The sequence below is a fragment of the Ambystoma mexicanum genome, chromosome 7q (genome assembly GCF_040938575.1).
Source record: "Ambystoma mexicanum isolate Mex_15411 chromosome 7q, UKY_AmexF1_1, whole genome shotgun sequence".
Classification (NCBI taxonomy): Eukaryota; Metazoa; Chordata; class Amphibia; order Caudata; family Ambystomatidae; genus Ambystoma; species Ambystoma mexicanum.
The window spans coordinates 1,028,176,775-1,028,197,117 of record NC_090941.1 but is presented as its reverse complement, the minus strand read 5'-3'; the positions used below and the strand labels follow the sequence as shown (position 1 = coordinate 1,028,197,117).

Sequence of the window (20,343 nt, the reverse complement as noted above, 5' to 3'; positions counted from 1 at the left end):
CAGGCACCCCAGCAAGGCAGTGGTTGCTGATGTCTACATTTATAATCTAATGGCTTGCCTTTTCAGCCTTAATGGTGCAGCTTCACTGTCGGGAGTTTTCCTGAAGTCCCACTTGCAGTGACTTTATAAAGCTATCCCAGTGTTTGTAGATTCCCTAACTGATAGTATCCATCCATTCAACTCAGAGACCTTGATAGGATGCCAGGGCAGTCAGGCTTATCTGAAGAGGAAGATGTGAGCTGTAGGCAAGTATACCCAACCTAGCTAGTAATGCACATCAAAGAACCATTTACATATACATTTATATTAAAAAATAACTATTATATATGGGAAGAATTCTCATAAATGTGCTAATTCCCTTCACCTTAGAGACCCCGAGAAACTTTGCTGGATTTTGAGGACTTGATTATTTTACCTGGAGAGAGTGAACTTTTTTTCCCCCCACTCATGTATTTTGATGTGTGTTTTACTCTTGTGTTCTTTGATTGTGGAGTTTTAGGCAACTCCATAGGCATCATCTTTTCATATGTGTCACAAAGCACCCTCAGTTCAGTGACAGAGAAGCCAATTTTAGGCTGTCCCAAGGTTTAAATACCTTCTCTGGGATAAACTACTGTTTCCCAGACAAAGTAAAGTGAAATTGACTTTACTAGTCTTGCCAAATTCCTAGACCCAGCACACACTATTTTACCATAGAGTGATGGAGGGGTTACCTAGCAGAGCCGGGCGACCGCCCGGGGCGCCACGCCCCCCCCCCCCCAGGGTGCCTTTTGCCCCTGCCACGCCAGCTCGGAGGAGTCTTTAAAGGGCTCTCCCGAGCTGGCGTTGTGGGAGAAGGCGCAGCAGGTGGCCTTTTACTGTAAATTGTGCCCGCAGCGGGGGGGTGCATTTAAATGCACCCGTCTGCCGCGGGCACTTTTCACAAGAAAAGTCACCATTAGCCCCACACCACGCCAGCTCCGGGGAGTCTTTCAAGGGCTCCCCCGAGCTGGCATGGTGGCAGAAGGTGTGGCAGGCGCCTCATTGCCATTGAACCCGCAGCGGCGGGCTCATTCAATGGCAATGGGGTCCTAACGCGCCCTATTTAACCTCCTTGCCAAAGCGAGGAGGTTAAAAAAAAAAAGTGGCCCCTCCTTGCCCCACCCCCTTCTGCCCCGCCCCCTGTTAACCAGGGGGCGCTGTGGGCGAGGGGGGGGTGCCAATTCGCCCAGGGCACTGCTGCCCTTAAGGCCGGCCCTGTTACCTAGTATCCCCTATGTCTAGAAACTCATGTAGCAGTCTTTCCCCTCAAAATGGCTGGTGGCAGGGGTTTTACAACAAACTACCATGATTTTTACCGACCGTGAACACCGGTAGCGTTAAATTGCAGGAGCCATGTTTTTCAAGATGGTGTCTGAGCCCCCTTTGTTTAAACAGGCCTGAGTCTTCTTTTTTTTGCCCTTTCATTTTGGAAAGGTCCTTCCAGAGTTGGTCTCTGCATGCCAAAGCAAGTTTGGTCCCTTTGTTCCTATGCCTTTGGCAGGCTTCAGGACTGAAGACAGCCTCTGGTGTCAGAGTGTCTGGTGGGGGGGCAGGAAGTGAGAGAGGTGCCTGAAACTCCCTGTGCTTAGTTTCCTAGGAAACCCAAATGCACTCTGGCGTGATTGACTGGCTGACTGTCCGGCAAGGACAGCCGGACAGCCTGCTGGGTGAGTGGCTGCTAGGCTGGAATGAATTGAAGGAAACTGGATAAAAGGCGAGTCTCTGGGCTTGGAAGGCAGAGCCGACCACTGGAACGAAAGAACCGAAGACCAGCTCGAAGAGGACGGCTGCTGCAACTCCTGGACCGTTGGTTTGCCCGGTGAAGCCCTGCTGCCGGTCCAAATTGCCAAGTTCATCTCGACAGAGAAGCCCTTCAAGGACGACTTCTCCATTTGAGTTGGTGGGACCAATCAGTTCATAAGCCACCTGCATACCATTCTCGGAGCTGGTTGTATTTTCCTGAGAGTGCTGCAGGAAACCGAATAGCCAGGGAGAAGGACACCAGTTTGTGTGCTTGACTACAGCTACCGGAATCGAAGATTTGCCTTTGCCAGCTTTTTGACCAGTCCCAGTGCAGGAGTCCAGACGTCCTCCCTCTTGTCCCCACGACTGAGGCTCAGGAACAGCAAGATCTGCAAGAACTGCCGGGAACAGACGTCTTCAGCTGCATCTTTTTCTTCATTGTAAGGTACTGTGAAATACCTCTCACTGCGAAAGTGCTTGAAACTTTGCAACTTGCAGGCCTAGTCAGCTTGTGACCCAACATATGAATCTTTTTACAAACTACTTCTGAGAACTTTGGCAAAGACTTTTCCGTTTAACTTCCAGACTGCTTTACCTATACAAGACTTTAGCCCATTGACTTTGGCCTAACCTATTGCATTGCATCAACTCCTCTGGCGAACTCAAACTATTTGCACAGTTTAAGAGTTTGTTTGTTTATTCACTTATATTGCGTGCCAGACCCGAAGGTATAAGGGCGCAGGAGCAGCAAGGTTATTCTCAAATTAGTTACAGTGCTGTACATTAATTACAGTGTGTACATAGGTTAAAGCAGTTGCGACAAATGCAATGATAGACAGTTTAACAATATACATATTTACAAGTAAACCTAAGGTAGGCAGTATACCTAGGGTAGGCAAGGTGAGTTATTGGTCATTGTCCTTTATCCACTGAATGTAGTTGCGTCTAAAGTGGGGTTAGGTTTGAGGTGTCCTTAAGGAGGGTGGCAGGGATTTCCAGTGTTGGGCTGCTTTCACCTAGAAGCTGTTGCCACCCGTTTTGGTTAGTTTGAACCTGGGAACTGAGAGCAAGTTGCCATTTGCGGTTCTGGTAGGCCGGTTGGGGGTGTATCTTTTTATTCTGTTGACTAAGTAGTGGGGGGCTGCATTGTTGAGGCATTTATGTGTTAAGGAGGCTATATTGAGCAGGATTTTGTCGGTGGTAGTGAGCCAATTATGGGCTCTTCTGATGTTGGAAATGTGTTCTCTTGGGAATGCTAAGCGCTGCTCCGAGAGCATTGTTTAGCAGAGTTTGGATTTTGTTTGTAACATATTTATTGGCTCCTACGTACAGGGAATTAAAATAGCCAGAGCCCTTATACTATCTAAAGTGGTGCAGCTCTGGGTGGAATGGAAGGGTTTGGCCGCTCTTATAAATTTGCAAGTTTGGGCTGTGGGGGAGGCCCTGGAGCTAACCTGTTTGCGGAAGGAGAGGTAGGAATCTAGATAGATTCCTAGAGTTTTGACTTCCTCGGCTACCTTGATAGAATTGCCCTCTATGATGAAGCTAGTGTAGTTGTGATCCAGTTTGTTTAGGTTGGGGGTGGAACCGAGGATAATGAGTTCGGTCTTGTCATCATTCAGGCATAGACTGTGGGAGGCCATCCATGCCTGGATGATGAGGTACACCCTATTCACCAAGGCCAAATCCTTGTAATCTCTGTCAACGGAATGAGAATCTGGGCATCATCGGCGTAATTAGTGTAGGTGATACCCAGACCGTCAAGATCATCAAACAGGGGCTTCGTGAACACGTTGTACAATGTAGGGGAGACGCATGAACCCTGGGGGACCCTGCAAGTGATGGGGATAGGGTCGCGGATGCCGAGGTTGAGAAGACACGCATAGACCTGTTATTTAGGAAGGACTCAATCCAACCGATGGCTTCTTTAGAGAAGTGGGCTGCGGAGTCTAGTTGGTTGCAGAGAATTTTGTGATCTATTAAATCGAATGCTGCGGAGAGGTCAAGTAGAAGTAGTAGAACCGTTTTCCTGTAATCTCTCAGGGTGTCTATTTGAGCTTTAAGATCGTTGAGAGCAGTCTGTCCCGTGTTGGGGTCTAAAGCCCAATTTCCGGATTCCCAGGAGATTGTTTATTTCAAGCCGAGTCATCGTACCGGCACCTTATGTCGAGGGTCACCAAATACTTGGGGTGGTCAGCGCCCCCAGTTGATTTTGTGCAGGATGACCTGACTGATATCCTTGACCAAGGACCACCCACTGACCCGGTACTGCCATTCCTTATGGCTCTGCAAAGAAGGGTGGCAGCGGCTTGGACTGCTCGAGAGTCTGCCGGCAGTGGGCAAGTCTTTGCCGCGTAAATACCGCCCAGCCAATAGTGACCCTGCTACTTGATCACGCACCCCACTCCGGAGAGTTTGGTGGTGCAGGCGGCTACGGCCCCAGCTTGTTAGGGAGAATTCTCTGTTTAGGCTGAATTTCCTAACTTAGTGAGTCCCCCCAGCAGCTTTGCTGGATTTTTGGGGTTTATTTTTTTCTCCTGCCAAGAGTGAGACTCTTTTACCCTCACTCTTGGACATGATTTGAGTGTGTTTCTTTGATTCTAGATGTGTTTAATGGGCTATGGGGTCTTTTACTCCATAGGGCTTCATGTGTTTTTGTGATGTGTGTTACACAGCACCCTCAGTGCAGTAACACAGGGGTGTCATAGTGACTCCCCAGTATAGACTCCATACCCTGGGACTGACTACTGTCTCCCAGGGTCTGTAAAGTCACCATTGACTCTACTAGTCTTAAATTCTGAACAGAACCAGTACAAATCATCATATTGTGGACGTACTGGCTGGGGCAATTCGATTGCCCCGGGGAGTTAGACGAAGGGGCACGTCTCCGTCCCCCCTGATCGAGTTTTGGCTGGTGGCAGTGGATACTACTTTTTATATTCAACCGCGAATATTTCTCTATGGGATTTTCCCATTGTTCGAGGCTACTATCTTTATTTATTACGATAGCCTCGAACATACCGCCGGTTTATTTAATCAATATTAATTCTCCAGTTGGTGTTTTTTGCCAAAACTCTGTTCTAAAATGGCGTTTGTGTTCTCTTCTGTGACTCCAACCCAAGTCGAGCCCTTTGTTCCACTTTTTGGCGGGCTTCTCCACAGAAGCCCTCCAAAGTGGTGCCACTCTGTCTGGGGTACTTAGGAGGGGGATTTAGGCACCCTGGACTGAGTTGCCTAGGCAACTCAAGTCGCACTCTGTCCTGATTGGCCCAAGTGGTGAGCCGACCGGCTCACCACTTAGCATGTTTCAGTGACAGCGGAGTGAATGGGGGTTTTCTGCATAAAAGCAGGGCTTTGGGGACTGGAACTTCAGAAGTCGCCACAGGACCTAAGAATCCGACGAGGGAGAAGCTGAGCCGACCTGCCACGACGACATCACCGGTGGAGCCCTGCTGGACCGTCTCACCACTTTTCCCAAAGACAGAGGAGATCTCCCGCCGGAGAGTCTCCTTCCTTTGACTGGTGGGGATAACCAGTTTCACTGTCTTTTCGCCTTCCCGACGTATCTCGTGGCCGCCTTGCCTGTGCCAAGCACCCTGGCAACCGGGATAACACGTTTTACCACGACCGTGAATTAAAAGGTAATACCTTTAACCAGAAAACTCTGCGGCTGGTTTCTTCCCTGGCAGTGCAACGACCATCTTTCCTCCAAGTCGAGAGCTTCTCTTCCCCTGGACGACGACGAAACTTGGACCCGCTGCCAGGAACAACTGCCACCGCTGGAGGATCCTTCCCACTTAAGGTACCGTGTCCCGCCCGGCTTCCCTTGCCACCGACTGTACGGGGTAGATTTAGCCCCCGGCTTTCGAACCTGGGTTAGCCTGGGACACCCTGGCTAAACTTTTCTGAGCCTCTCTAAACTCTTTTCGAACTCTCTGCAAGACTTTCTAAGCCTAGTGTAACTGTGATCTTGGGCGCATTTGTGCTCTGCTCTCTCCAAGAGTGGGCCCAGCCTATGGACTTTGGCTCACAAGAGACTTTTGCTCTTCTGCCTTGCTAATAGTGTTCCTAAAGCTTAGAGTGGTGTATCTTCCCATATTCTGTCTTTTTCCCTCCCTTCTTCATGAACTTGTTGGAGTGCCATCTATGGTTAAGCACTCACCTCTGTATGAAAATAAGTGGTGTTAACTAAGACTTATCTGATAAGGAACAAGGGTTGTATATATTATAGTAGTAACTGTGTTTAGATTGTTTTACGATAAGAGTGCTTGAGTGTTTCAAACAGTGTGCTTTTAAATAAATAATTATATACTTTGATACCAAACCTCTTGTCAGTGTTTGCTTGTATTATTGTGTCCAAGTGCCTATTGTGTATACTTTGCATACTGCCTAACTCTTCTTGAGGGAAGTCTGACTGCTCAGCCACAGCTACCAGGTAAATCTGGGTGGTACAGACTGCTACCAAGTGGGTTTACTGCTAACACCTGTAGTCCTAAATCTTTTGCAGTGTTCCCAAAGGGAACTGCACAGGTTTCTGCCTAACACTAAGCAGGCGTCGTATCCCTCCTGATGGAGACGACAAGCGTTTTGATGGCTGGGCGAAGAAAGTGTTTTCTTCAGAGGGTATGGCTCTTCAGACGGCCAACTCCATATGTGCCTTGTCGCGTTTCACGCACACTCTTTGGAACTGTGTTTCCTTAGCGGCTGAACATATTCCCGAAGGGGATGAACGGGATGGTTTCCTTGCTATGGTCCAGGATGGCAAGGATGCCATGTGTGAGGCCGTTCAGTCGGGTTTGGACATGGCTGATTGCGTCAGCCGGTACATGGCGGCGAGCATCGTAATACGCAGGTTTGCGTGGTTGCGGAAGTCAGGGTTTGTTCCCGATGTGCCGGCCCGGCTCCTCAACATGCCCTTTGACGGTGAACATTGCAGACCTCCAAAACTGCAGCAAAGTCGTTGGGTGCTGCAGTTCGAACAACCTCTGCCTTTTCGTCCTAGGGGACAGCAATGGAGGGGAGGTTCCTTTCGTTATTACTCATCCTTTGGTAAAGCGAGAGGAGCTGCCAGTCAAAGGGGCCACCGTAGGAGTGCCAGAGTTGGACAACAAGGTACTCGAGGTGCCAAGGCCGCTCGAGCAGTTGCCTTTTTGCCCTCAGGCAACGCCACAGCCGTTTCAGCTCAGTCATGAGGCCCTTGCTTCACCAGTTGGGGGGGGGGGGGGGGGGAGGCTGGCGCCGCATCTTGTAGAATGGCGTGCCATTACTTCAGATGTGTGGGTTCTGGAGATCATAGCCCACGGCTACTGTCTTCCTTTCCGGCAGAGGCCTCACGACAATCCACCAGGGAATCTCTCTTTGAAGAGTCAGGATCCACTCCTTGCGCAGGAAATTCAATCCCTGCTGGAGAAAGGCGCCATAGAACTGGTGCCCGTAGCGGAGTGGAACAAGGGATGTTATTCTCCTTTTTTGATTTCGAAGAAAGACGGGGGATTGAGACCCATCATGGACTTGCACGGTTTGAACAAACTCCTCAGGAAGGACAAGTTCAAGATGGTTACTCTCTCTCAAGTCCTCCAGGCCATTCAAGTTCAGGACTGGTTGGTGTCTCTCGACCTTAAGGATGCTTATTTTCATGTGCCGATCCATCCCAAGCACAAGAAGTACCTGAGGTTCGCGGTTGGCGACTCGCACTTTCAGTTTCGGGTCCTGCCGTTCGAATGGACCTCCGCCCCTAGGGTTTTCACAAAGCTCATGGTGGTGGTGGCAGCGTATCTCAAGAAAGGGGGGATTCACGTCTACCCCTACCTGGACGATTGGTTGATCAGGGCGCACTCTCCCGAGCAAGTCCTGGATCATCTGTCTGTCACCTGCCACTCCCTCCACAGGCTGGGCTTCTCCATCAACTTAAAGAAGTCTCACTTGACGCCAACTCAGAGGCTCCAGTACATCGGAGCAGTGCTCGACACGTCCCTGGGGCAGTGTTTTCTGCCCCAGGTGAGGGCTCATCACATTCAGCAGATGGTGCACGAGTTCCAACATGCCCAGAGTCTCCCTGCATTAGAGTTCTTGAGATTGCTCGGCCTCATGGCATACTGCATTCTTCTGGTGCCAGAGGCCAGGTTGCGGATGAGATCTTTGCAATGGGCACTCAAGCTCCAGTGGTCTCAGTCCTCCGGCAGGATGTCGGACCCCGTTCAGGTGCCGCCCTCGATCGCCCAGGACCTTCTGTGGTGGGCCGTCAAAGGCAATCTGATGAAGAGGGCTCCATTTTGGCTACCCTGGCCGGAGGTGACGGACGCATCCCTCACGCCCTGGGGTGCTCATGCCAACGAGTTGGCAGTCAGCGGTCGTTGGTCTCCGTCGGAGTCCAGACTCCATATCAATCTGTTGGAGCTGAGGGCCGCCCAGCTTGCCCTGAAGGCTTTTCTGCCACCTGTACGAGGAAAGAATGCCCTGATTCTGATGGACAACACAGTGGCCATGCACAAAAAGGGGGGGCAGGGTCACTTCCTCTGTGCAGGGAGGCGATGCAGGTCTGGTTCTGGGCCATCCAGCAGGAAATTTCGATCTCAGCAGTTCATCTGGCCGGAGACGAAAACGAGACGGCGGATGCTCTGAGCAGAGAGAGCGCGATCTCTCACGAGTGGGAGCTGGCTCAGGAGATTGTCCTGGAGATCTTCACCCTTTGGGGAACCCCTCAAGTGGCTCTCTTCGCCTCCAGTGTCAACCGGAAGTTCGAAAGGTTCTGCTCACGGGAATTTCCTCCAAGAGGAGCCTTAGGAGACGCTTTCGTGGTGGAGTGGTCATTCCCACTGCTGTACACATTTCCTCCAGTCCCCGTCATTCCGCAAATGCTGCGGAGGTTAGGTTCCCGGATGATCCTCATTGCTCCGGCATGGGCCCGGAGGACGTGGTACCCGGACCTTCTGGACTGGTCCATCTGCCCTCCACGTCGTCTTCCCTACCGAGACGATCTGCTCTCACGGGAGTGGGGTCAGGTTCTCCGTCAAGAGGTCAGATCCCTCAACCTTCACGCTTGGTTTCTGAAAGGTTGAGGTATAAGGATTGGGACCTCCCTGAAGACGTGATGGAGGTGTTGCTTTCGGCCAGAAGGCCCGAAACAAAGTCCCTGTAACGTTGCCGTTGGAGAAAATTCTGCGACTGGTGCAGGGTTAAGAATGTGGATCCTTTTTCATGCGACATTCCTATGGTTCTGTCTTTTTTGCTTTCTATGGCCCACAGGGGCCTGCAAGTGGGTACCATCAAAGGTTACCTGGCGGCGCTGTCTATATTTAAGCGCTCGTCTGAGGAGTGTTCTTACTTTAAAATCCCTTTAATTTCTCAGATTTTGAAAGGGCTCACTAATGTGTTTCCTCCGTCACCTTTCCAGGTGCCCGGTTGGGATCTGAACCTTGTTCTCAAGTTTCTAATAGGTGCTCCCTTTGAGCCTTTGCATTCTTGTCCTTTGAGACGGTTAACCCATAAAACTGTTTTTAGTTGCGGTCACTTCCGCTCGCAGAGTGAGTGAGTGAGTTACAGGCACTTTCAGTTAAGCCACCCTTCACTGTGTTTCATAAGGACAGGGTTATCCTTAGAGTTCGTCCTTCCTTTCTTTCTTCCAAAGGTGGTGTCGGAATTTCATTTAGGCCAGAAGGTCATTCTTCCGTCAATTTATCCTCCTCCGCATCCTGGTTAAAGAAGAGGAGAGGCTCCATAGGCTCGATCCTAGGAGAGCTTTAAGCTTTTATATTTCACGCATGTCCCGGGTCAGAGTGGACGATCAACTCTTCATTGGTTACGCTGGAACGCGTTTGGGACAAGCTGTGACTAAGCAGACTGTCTCGCTGGATTATTCTGGCAATTTCTGAATGTTACCGCTTGGCGGGTAAGGACCCACCGGTTGGCTTACGGGCCCATTCTACCAGGGGTATGGCTGCCTCTACTGCCCTACAGAAGGGTGTTCATATTCATAAAATCTGTGATGCAGCCACCTGGGCTTTGGGCCATACTTTTGTACATCACTACTCTCTCGATTCTATCCAGGGGCAGGATCTGGCCTTTGGCAAGGTGGTCCTTTACTCTGCAATTTGATTGGGCATTCTAAATTTCTGTATTCTAAATTCCTTTCCCACCTCCTTGCGTTGGTACTGCTTTGGGAGTCTGTCATAGATATGGAATACGTCGGAGGACCCAATCCCCTGGAAGATCAAGTTACTCTCTTACCTGGTAATGTTCTTTCGATGGGAGGGTCCGACGAGGTATTCCATATCGCTCCCTCCCTGCTTTCCCCGCTACAGAATGTCTTATGTGATTGCAGCTTATGTTTCCGCAAGGCTTTGTGTGGTGAAACTGGCAGAAGACTGGTGCCACACGTTCTGGGAAAAAAACTACAACTGAGGCTACGGGCGTCCTACTTATAACTTATAACATCCAGTGACGTCGGCCGTCAGAGGAGGTCCTCGAGGGCGGCGTATCGACGTCATCGATGCAGGACGCAGAAAGATTTTCCAAAGAAGCACAGCTGTGGTGATTACTGTCATAGATATGGAATACATCGTCGGACCATCCCATCGAAAGAACGTTACCAGGTAAGAGAGTAACTTGTTCTTCTCACAAGAAAAGGTATGTAAAGCTTATGAGAAATCTAAAGGATTTCTCGGTGACACTCCGACGGTGCTGTGCGTCACCATACAAAAAAGTAGATGCCTATGGAGTTTGTAACAAAGGAAACCCATAATCCAAATAGGGTCAAAAACACGCGAGTGTGAGGAAAAAGGGCTCACTCACTCCTGGGTTGAAATTAAAAAGTCCTTAAATCCAGCAAAAGAGGTGTCTCTCTCTAAGGTGTGAGGAATGAAGCAATAACATGAACATTCTCCCCAACAGGCAATCTTCTAGTCCATTGACTTTGATACTGTTTGCCCCTCATAGGTGGTAACTTGTATGGCGTTACTGCTGGAAAAGGCTTCTCTTCATTGGAGGATTTAGCTGTCCTCACATGTAGTGAGAAACTGTCTAACCTTTTTCCTTCCCTACCCCTTCCTTTCTACCTCCGAATATACAAAATATACTACTGTGATATATAAATGCCATTACTGTCCTTGTGATTGACGTCACGTCAGGGTGTAGAAATTGTGTATGACGCATATCCAAAAGGTTATCCACTAGCTTGTTTTATTTTGAAAAAGTAGTCATTTTAAAGTATATTTACATAGTTACAAAAAATGGCCTTTTTTAAAGGAAGCTTATTTAAAAATTGATTAAATAACTATTTATTACTGAAACCTTGAGCGCAAGTGTTACTTGGCTACTTGCATTTACCGATTTCCTGGCAGGACAGCATCATTGTGCCTGTCCTAAAAAAGGGCAGGCACGATGATCCGAAGAACTATCATAGGTTGGCCATGCTAGATGTTCTGGGCAAGCTCTTTGCCAGAATAATGTTATTAGAACTGACGCTATGATCTCCCAGATAAATGGAACTGGTTGTCGTAAGAAGTCTAATACTAGTGTCAATAGGCTGGCTTTGACCATCATGATTGAACAATCATGGATGGTGAGGAAGGTCCCAGTTTATGTTGTATTAATTGATTTGACCGCCGCATTTGATGCTATTGATCGAAACAGGATATGGAGTAAATTGCAATCGCAGGGTATTCCCATGGGCTTGCTTAACATGCTGGCACTCCTGTACTCTCAGACGAGGGTTAAGGTGGATCAATTAGGTGGTTGTACAGCATGCATACCAACGACTAAGGGTCTGAAGCAGGGCTGTACATTGGCCCCGATCCTATATAATCTCTGTACAGCTGATATGGATCTGCCACAAGTCATCCTGGTGTCATTCCACCGAAACTTGGTACCACACAACTCCAATGGCTAGGTTATGCAGATGACCTGCCCATAGTGGATTTAACGCTGGGGGCTACAAAGCTCTTCGTGTAAGCTCAAGAGCTATGTGGATGACAACTGTCTGATTATTAATATCTCCAAGACTAAGATTATGATCCGCCAAGGAGAAAACGGAAGTTCAGTACATGTTGGAAACTGGCAGGAGTAAAACTGGGAGGTGGTAAATTCCTACAAATACCTGGGCATCCACTTGGTTGAATGGGATGTCCCAGGTGGATTATGTGAAGTTAAAGAGCAATGCCACCCTGGGAAGGATCCACTCTCACATATGGGGGGAGGCTACTCCGTCGGCTCTTTATTACATATCTATCAGGCTAAAGTGGTCCCAATGATGCTATATGGCATGAAATCCTGGGCACTATCCAAAACCAGAGAACTCCCAATACTTGAAAGGGTAATGGTCAAGAGTCTCCTACGGCTACCTACCCGCACTTTTGATATGGTAATGTGGAATTTAGCCTTCAGTCTATCAACTTGCAGCTGGCTTTGAGTTGTCTTACTCTGTACTGGAAAATGGTTAACACGAGTTGGCACACTGTTAAGTATTATTCTGGAGGCATACAACCCGTGTGCAAAGGACATGGTGGGCCGCAAGGTGGCAAGAATATGCGAGGTAGCAGAGGCATGGTTAAGGAGGGCCCCAAGTGGAGTTCTGGGTGAACCCCTGAGACACTACAAATTAGTGGCGAAAGGCATTATTGGGGAACAGGGAGTAGAACAGGCTTTGGTTAATCTAGGCACAAGGAATTGTGCAGGAGTTGGTGCATTATGTCCAGTCAAGGTGCCACCCACCAACATATATATGCGACTTCCTGGGAAATTACTTGATGTGGGATTATTTGAAAATTAAGGGCAATGTCATTAGAACAATGGAAATAGGGTGTACTTGGCAAAAGATCCTAGATCGGACCGGGAATGTTGTCTGTGTTGAGACGGTGTCTTAGATACGGCTAGACAATTATGTAAATGAAGCACAGGAGGTTCTGAGAACGCAGTCTGGGGAAATCCATTGGTTGGGGGTCACACATGACAGCAGAGGGGAAGTGCAACAGATTCATTATGGGCAATGATCATGCGTGTATAATGTTTTATAGTTTGTTTTGGAGGAAAATTGAAAACTTTTTGGATTTTTATTATCATGTGGGGGAATGTTATCCACACATTCCTTGCTGAGCTGTGAACGGGAGTATGGATTTGTGAAAAGTTGAATAAACTAACACAATAACATGAAAAAAGTACAATGTGTATATTTTTAACTGGCATGTTTAAGGCTGGTAACTTAAAAAATGTTTAATCGATTCTCGGTTGGCTTTAGCAATGGTTAATTTCATTTCTAAAGGCTATAATGTATTGATGCATGTCCAATGAATGAAGAGAGTAAGAGAAAAATGACTGTTCAACACGTTGCGACAGTAAAGTAACCGAGAAATGCAGGGGGTAATTTTGTCTCGGTCTCAACGTTAAAAAGGAATGCCTCTCCAGCACTTCTTACTGTTGAGTTTCCGAAAAGGTGGGCTTGCGGACTGCTGGGCTGGATATCCATAAACTGGCTGAATTCTCATGAGGCGACTGTTCTTCCTATGCAAAATAGAAAAGAGAAAAGTGACAAATGCTCAATAAGGTTACAGAGGGGTCATCTACTGCTAACCAAATGCCATAGCTAAGCAAGAGGTCAGAGAGCTGCAGGCAAAATGTACATACTTGAGGAGCAATTCAACAAAGGGATGGGTGAATTGTAGCAGACAGGACTCTCAAACTAGCCACCCAGACCAGCTTTGGGAGAAGATCAATTTTAGGTTTATTCATTACCGTGCTATGAATCCAGAGCAACCCACTCCCACCTTCCTAGCTTTTGCATATGGGCCGGTGATAACCGGCAGCGGACAGCATCTGCCCGTCTGCACATGGAGACACACATTATAAAGATATATATGCATACATTACAAACATCTGATACAATACCTCACACCCCACTGGCAGCTTAGCACCACAAATAACAATCCTCCAAGCTCATTCGTTTAGATGCATTTGTTAATAGGTTTGTTTGTTGGCTTGTCATCTTGACTTTCCAACAGATCCAGTATCAGCGAGTATAGGCTTCAAATACCACTTTGTACCAAGAGCAGCTCACCAAAGTGAAGAGGGGGGTCTCTAGGATGCCCCTCATGTCCCCCTATGCTAATGTCAACCTGAAGAATGAGAAACGAAAGATGCAACTAGCTGTTCGGCCAATCACCAGGCACGCCAATGTTTCCCACATATGCTAAGATATTCTCTCAGATGACCTTTTAAACCGTATCCAGTTGACAGCTTCCATTTGGGATGGCACACAGCTACTTCCTACACCCTGAGGTGACAATAACTAAGACAGTGTGGACATTAATATATCACTGGCACATTTAGAGCAATACTGAGTTTGGTGTCAAAGAAAAGGTTTTGGGAATAAAACAATGGTTAACAAATAGCAGGCAAGTACTTTTGAACCGCCCAATGCAAAGTAAATTTAACCCTTTCCCAGCTACACAAGTTATGGAATGTGTGACTTTTGTTGAGCGATAGTTAAATCACAAAGGCAGATGATGTCTTTCAGGGAGCCAGGACAGCAAATGTTAATTGAACAAAGTCGAGGTGAGCAGAAGCACTTCTTGAAGTTAAGTAAAAAGTTTTGCACAATGTTTTAGAAGTCTATATAGAAAATGGCAGCAGCAATGCGCAAACTTCAGATCAGCAGCACTTTGCGGTTTCAGCTTCTTGGGGCTCTCGCAAATAGGACCATCACAGTGCTCGGATACCTTCATGGACTTTCCACGCATCTGGGGTCTAGCACTCTGTTGAGGTGGCTCAGGCTGGGTCAGTCCTGCTTCATGGGCGTCTGGAGGATCTTCCTGGAGCCGAGGTAGGACTTAAAGACGACACTCGATTCTGGTGTTCCTCTCCCTGGCAATCCGTTCCTGCAGCAGCAATGGAAGTACAGCCAGCTCCGAGAGGATTTCCAAATGAGTTTGTCTTGGGGTTGATTGGTTCCACCAACCCAAGGGGAGAAGTCGTCCTTTGCAGGTCTTCTATTCGAGGCGCATTCAGAGCTTCTGTACTGCCGCAGGGCTTCACCAGGCAAACCAACAGTCCAGGAGTTGCAGCAGGCGTCTTTGAAGTTCTTCTTCGGATTCCTTCGTTCAGTGGTCGACTGCCTTCCAAGCAAAAAGCCTTGCCTTCTATCTATGCAGGTTTCTCCCATTCATTTGCAGCCTAGCTGTCAATCACACAGCAGGGTGTCTGTCCTCCACCTTTGGGTGCATTCCTGCAACCAAGGGGATTAAGCACTGGGATTTTTTAGGCACCTCCCTTGCTTCCTGCCCTGCCAGACACGCTGGATCCAGAGGCGGGCTTCACCAGTGAATCCCGCCAAAGACAAAACAAAGGGACCAAACTTGGTTTGGCACGCAGAGTAAATCTCAAGAAGGACCTTCCCAACAAGAAATAGAGGAAAAAAAGACCGGGCCATTTTGACAAAATGAGCACCCATGAGTGCTTTACTGCAGCTGCAATTGCAGCCCGCGGTAGAAACATGCAATGGTAGGAAAAAGTAAACCACTGCCACCAGCCATTATTTGTAGAAAGGGTAACATAAAAATTTCACATGAGAAACTAGACAAAGGGGATACTAAGTAACCCCTCAAGCACCTCATTGTAAAATAGTGTGTGTTGGGTAGTTTAGCCAAGAGAAGGTATTTAACCCCTTAAGTGCCAAGGGCGAAGAGCCCCAGGGAGGGTTGCATGAGATGCCCCCTTCCATTTTGGATGAGGGGGGGGGGCAGAGGGCCACCACAAAACATGGGACAGGCCCCCCAATGGATGGGGCAGTAGGTTTTGGGCACCCAGGGGGAAGATTGGCACACTAATGTGCCCAACTGCGCCAAGGGAAGTTGGGTAAACAAAGAAAAACATTGAAAATGGTAGGCTGCATTATACCCTAAACGGCCAGGGATTTTTTTAAAGTTAAATGGGGGGTGGCCTTCTCCCCCCAAACTGATTGGATGGGGGGGGGGCACCTCATGTAGCCCTCCATGGGGGCAGATTTCTGCCACTAGGAAGGGGTAAATGTGTTTTTACTGGGGGGCGAGGTTCAGTAGACCACCAGGGATGGCTTGAAAGGGGGGCCGTGATCAGATTTGTTTTTGCTGGGGTGACTGTAGGTAACAAATGTTTTTTGTTTCATTTACAGCTTTTTCTACGTGAGCAGCTGCAACGTTATGCAAGTACTGTTTTTTATTATTCTATGGTTAGGGCCCAATGTCAGAGGGGTGGGTGAGACTGGGGCTGGATTTTTGTTGTGGGCGGGAGTGGGCCGTCTGGGGAAATATTTTGGTGGGCTGGGACACAATTGCAGGGGCAGGCCACAAATTGCCCCCATGCCAGCAGAACACTGATGTTTCCCTGGGAGCAGATGTCTCCTATGTGGGTTGACTGTCTGCAAGCCCAGGTAGCACCTCTGGCTGTGCTACATTATAGATGTCACCTCCGGGGAGGAATGGGGACCCTGCCGGTGGTCCCTGGAACTGCTGCTAAACTTGGGGATGGTCAACCCACATGGGAGACGGGTGCCCAAGGCCAGGTACATGATCCCCAACCATCCTGGTATTCTGGCTGGCCTGCGCTACAGCTTCTCCCTCCGGGAAAGGATAGGGAATGTCCCGGGCCGTCCAGGAACCACCGTTGGGCTTGAGGACGTTCAACCCACACTGGGAGTCAGCCACCCAAGACCAGGGATAGGGCCCCCTACCCCCACCACCCTGGAGCTCTGGCTGGGTTGCGTTACAGCTTCTTCCCTCTGGGAAAGGACGGGGACCCTGCCGAGGCTCCCTGGGACTGCTGTTGCACTTGGGGATGGTCAACCAACATAGGAGACAGCCGCCCAAGTCCATCAGCCCTGACCATCCTGGAGCACGGGATGGGCTGCAAAACAGAATCTCCCTTGGGGGAGGGACGGGGACCCTGCCGGGGCTCCCTGGAGCTGCCGCTGTGCTTGGGGACAGTACACCCACATGGTAAACGTATGTCCAAGGCCAGGGACATCGCCTCCAACCGTCCTGGAGTTCTGGCTGGACTGCGTTACAGCTTTTCCCTTTGGGAGGTATTGGCACACTGCCGGGACTCCCTGGTGGGGAAAAGCTGTAACACAGGCCAGCAAGAACTCCAGGGTGGTAGGGATTCATATCCCTGGCCTTGGGCCAGGGACTCCCAGTATGGGTTGAACATCCCCAAGCCCAGCGGCGGTTCCCGGGATGCCCAGGACATTCCCCGTCCTTTCCCGGGGGGCGAAGCTGTAATGCAGGCCAGCTACAACAGCAGGATGGTTGGGGAACACGTACCTGGCCTTTGGCACCCGTCTCCCATGTGGGTTGACCATCCCCAAGTGCAGCGGCAGTCCCAGGGAGCCTCAGCAGGGTCCCCGTCCTTTCAAAGAGGGGAGAAGCTGTAACGCAACCCAGCCAGAGCTCCAGGGTGGTAAGTGGTGATATCTCTGGCCTTGGGCGGCTGGCTCCCATGTGAGTTGAACGTCCCCCAAGCCCAGCGTTGGTTACAGGGAGAGCCGGGACATTCCCGGTCCTTTCCCGGAGGGAGAAGCTGTAACGCAGGCTAGCCAGAGCTCCAGCAAAGTCGGGGGTAATGTCTGTGGCCGCCTGTCTTCCATGTGGGTCTTTGCCAGGGCTTGTGGGTAATACATTCAGGGCCAATGGCGCAAGTCAGGCCTCTGAGGATTCCAACAGGTGTCCTCTTTTGGGAAATGCATCGGGTGCCCTGTTCTACTTGGTGGCTTCGACACCCTGGGTCCAAATCTGTAGGTTGTCCGCATGAGCAAAATTACTAAATCTGCTGTGCTTGGGGTTACCCGCGTTTTCGGCTTCTCCCTTTGTGGCCAGGTAGGTGCACCCACACATGTGAGGTACCGTTTTCGTTGGGACACCTGTGGGAACATGGGAAGGTAGGCCATGTGTTGCTGGCGGTTTGTTTCGGAGGGTGAGCAGAGCAATGTGTGAATGTTTTTGCCACATTTCGGACTTTGACGGGGGTTCTGGGTAATAAATTCTGGGCCGATTGGCGCAAGTCAGGCCTCTGTGGATTTCCACGGGTCTCCTCTTTTCGGAAATGCATGGAGTTCCCGGTTTTGCTTGGTGGATCCGACAACCTAGGACCAAATCGGTTGTCCGCATGAGCAAAATTCTTGAAAATCTGCAGTGCCGAAAGGCTTTGGGTTACCCATGGTTTAGGTTACGCCAAACCAAATGTATGCCTTTTGGTCCTACCATTCAGCATTTCTACCCGTTTCTTCCATTCCATCCACGCATGTCCCATTGGAAAAAAGGCCAAAATCGCCTACCTTTCACAAAACGATTTAGAACCATATCAAAATTTCGTTTCCACTCAACCTGTTCTTGAAAGCCTGGAAAATGGCGAATTCAGCACAGCAATCCATTTGTTCGATTCTAAGTGATCCGACCATGGCCAATTTTGCTGCAGCCGGAAATTTTGCATGAGAACGGTGCAAACTACCAAACCACCTGCACCTTTCTCATGCGAACACACTTACATACTACGGGGGCTGCAGGGGTTTCCCCCGCAACATCCGCTCACTATACTATAAAGTATAGTGAGGTGGTGTTGCGGGGGACACCCCTGCAGTCTTTACTTACCTGCAATGCTACCAGCAAAGTTTCGAACTTTTGGTGTTAGAAACTTTGGTGGTAGCATTTTTCGGTCGCATTGTACGGTGGGACCTTTTTTTCGGTCCGATCGTACAATACCATTTGTTCATAGCTCTTACAAAGAAAAAAAACGCAGGCTTCTTTGTACATCATTATTTTTGCATTTTCTGAAAAACACCAAAATGTTCTTACTTTTTGGTTATTTTCTCTCACCCCCTACAGCAAACTAGGATTCCTGGGTGGCGTTACGACCGCCTACACGTGGGAAACAAAAAGGGGCCAAATTTGGCTGAGATAGCACATGTAACATAAAAGTTACAAGGGATTGAATGCCGACATACCAAAATCACCAAAAAAAAAAGCCTTGGCACTGGGGGGCGGGAGGGAGAACCCATGGCACTTAAGGGGTTAAAGCTTTGGGAAATCTGAAAGACTTCCCTGTGTGTTAGGCAAAGTTTGTATGCAGTAACCTTTGGGAACACTACACACAACTAGGTCTATAGGTGGAAGCAAAACCAACCTTTGGTACAAGTCTGTAATACACAGTTTTTGGTAGCGGAGCTGAGCAGCCAGGCTTATCTCAAGAGGGAACGTGAGCTGTAATGATGTTACACAGCGGCCTACAATCACAGGTGTTCACAACTCTTAAACTCAAGGTTTCTTTGTTGAATACTTATTAATTTAACTGTCAGTTATAAAACTTTCATAAGTGGCAATATAGCCGCACACACATACTTCAGTACTGTACACTCTACGTTTCTGAGGCATTCAGAATACTTTGAAGGAGGAGCAAAAAGGCATAGGTTATCAGAACATAGAAAGAATACTGTTATTTCTTAGGCAGTGCAGATACTTAGAGTTCACTAGAAGAGTAAATTCAATAGGCTAGGCCAAAGTCAATTGGCTAAAGTCTTGGATAGGATAAAGCAGTTCTGGTAGATAACAGAAAAGTCTCTGCATAAGTTCTTAGTTTGTAGCAAGAAGAATCATATGTTGGGTCACAAGCTGATTAGGCCTGCGAGTTGGGAACATTTCAAGCACTTTCACTGCAAGAGGTAATTACTCAGTCTGGTTTTACAGTACCTTTAAAAATGAAGAAAAAGATGCAGCTGGTGACCTCTGTTCCTGGCAGTTCCTGCAGATCTCGCTGTTCCTGGGCCTCAGTCGTGGGGCCAAGAGAGAGAACATCGGGGGGACTCTTGCACTGCACTGGGACTGGTCAAAAAGCTGGTAACTCCCTGGTTATTCGGTTTCATGCAGCACTCTGAGGAAAAAACAACCAGCTCAGAGAATGGTATCCAGGTGGCTTGGTGTTGAGTTTATTGGTCCCACCAACTCAAATGGAGAAGTCGTCCTTGCAGGGATTCTCTGTTGACGTGAACTTAGCGATTCGGACCTGCAGCAGGGCTTCACCGGGCAAACCAACGGTCCAGGAGTTGCAGCAGCCATCCTCTTCAAGCTCGTCTTTGGTTCTTTCGTTCCAGTGGTCGACTCTGCCATCCAAGCCAAGAGACTCGCCTTTTATCGAGTTCTCTCCAATTCATTCCAGCCTAGCTGTCACTCACCCAGCAGAGTGGCTGTCCTTGCCGGACAGTCAGCTAGCCAATTACCAGAGTGCATTTGGGTCTCGTAGGAGACCAAGCACAGGGAGTTTCGGGCACCTCCCTCCCTTCCTGCCCACCCCAGACACTTGGGCGCCAGAGGCGGTCTTCACTCCTGAAGCCCGTCAAAGGCGAATGAACAAAGGAACTGAACCTGGTTTGGTGCGCATAGCATAACTGACGACCGGGACTGGTTTTTGCAGAGGGGGCTCAGACGCCATCTTGAAAAACATGGCTCCCAAGATCGGGAAAAAAAGTCACTGTAGTTCTTTGTAAAACCACTGTCACCAGCCATTTCAGGAGGAAAAGGTAGCATTTGACTGCTACATGAGTATCTAGACACAGGGGTTACTAAATAA

General features: G+C 48.9%; 1 protein-coding gene across 2 annotated transcripts in view; it reads right to left on the bottom strand.

The window, feature by feature from the left end:
* XNDC1N (XRCC1 N-terminal domain containing 1, N-terminal like) overlaps positions 1-20,343 on the bottom strand; it is a 382,167-nt gene that overhangs the window by 172,301 nt on the left and 189,523 nt on the right. For both annotated transcript variants that reach the window (XM_069640314.1, XM_069640315.1), the window contains exon 6: positions 13,172-13,257. In XM_069640314.1, coding sequence (XP_069496415.1) covers positions 13,172-13,257 — 86 coding nt within the window. The remainder of the gene's footprint in view (positions 1-13,171; positions 13,258-20,343) is intronic.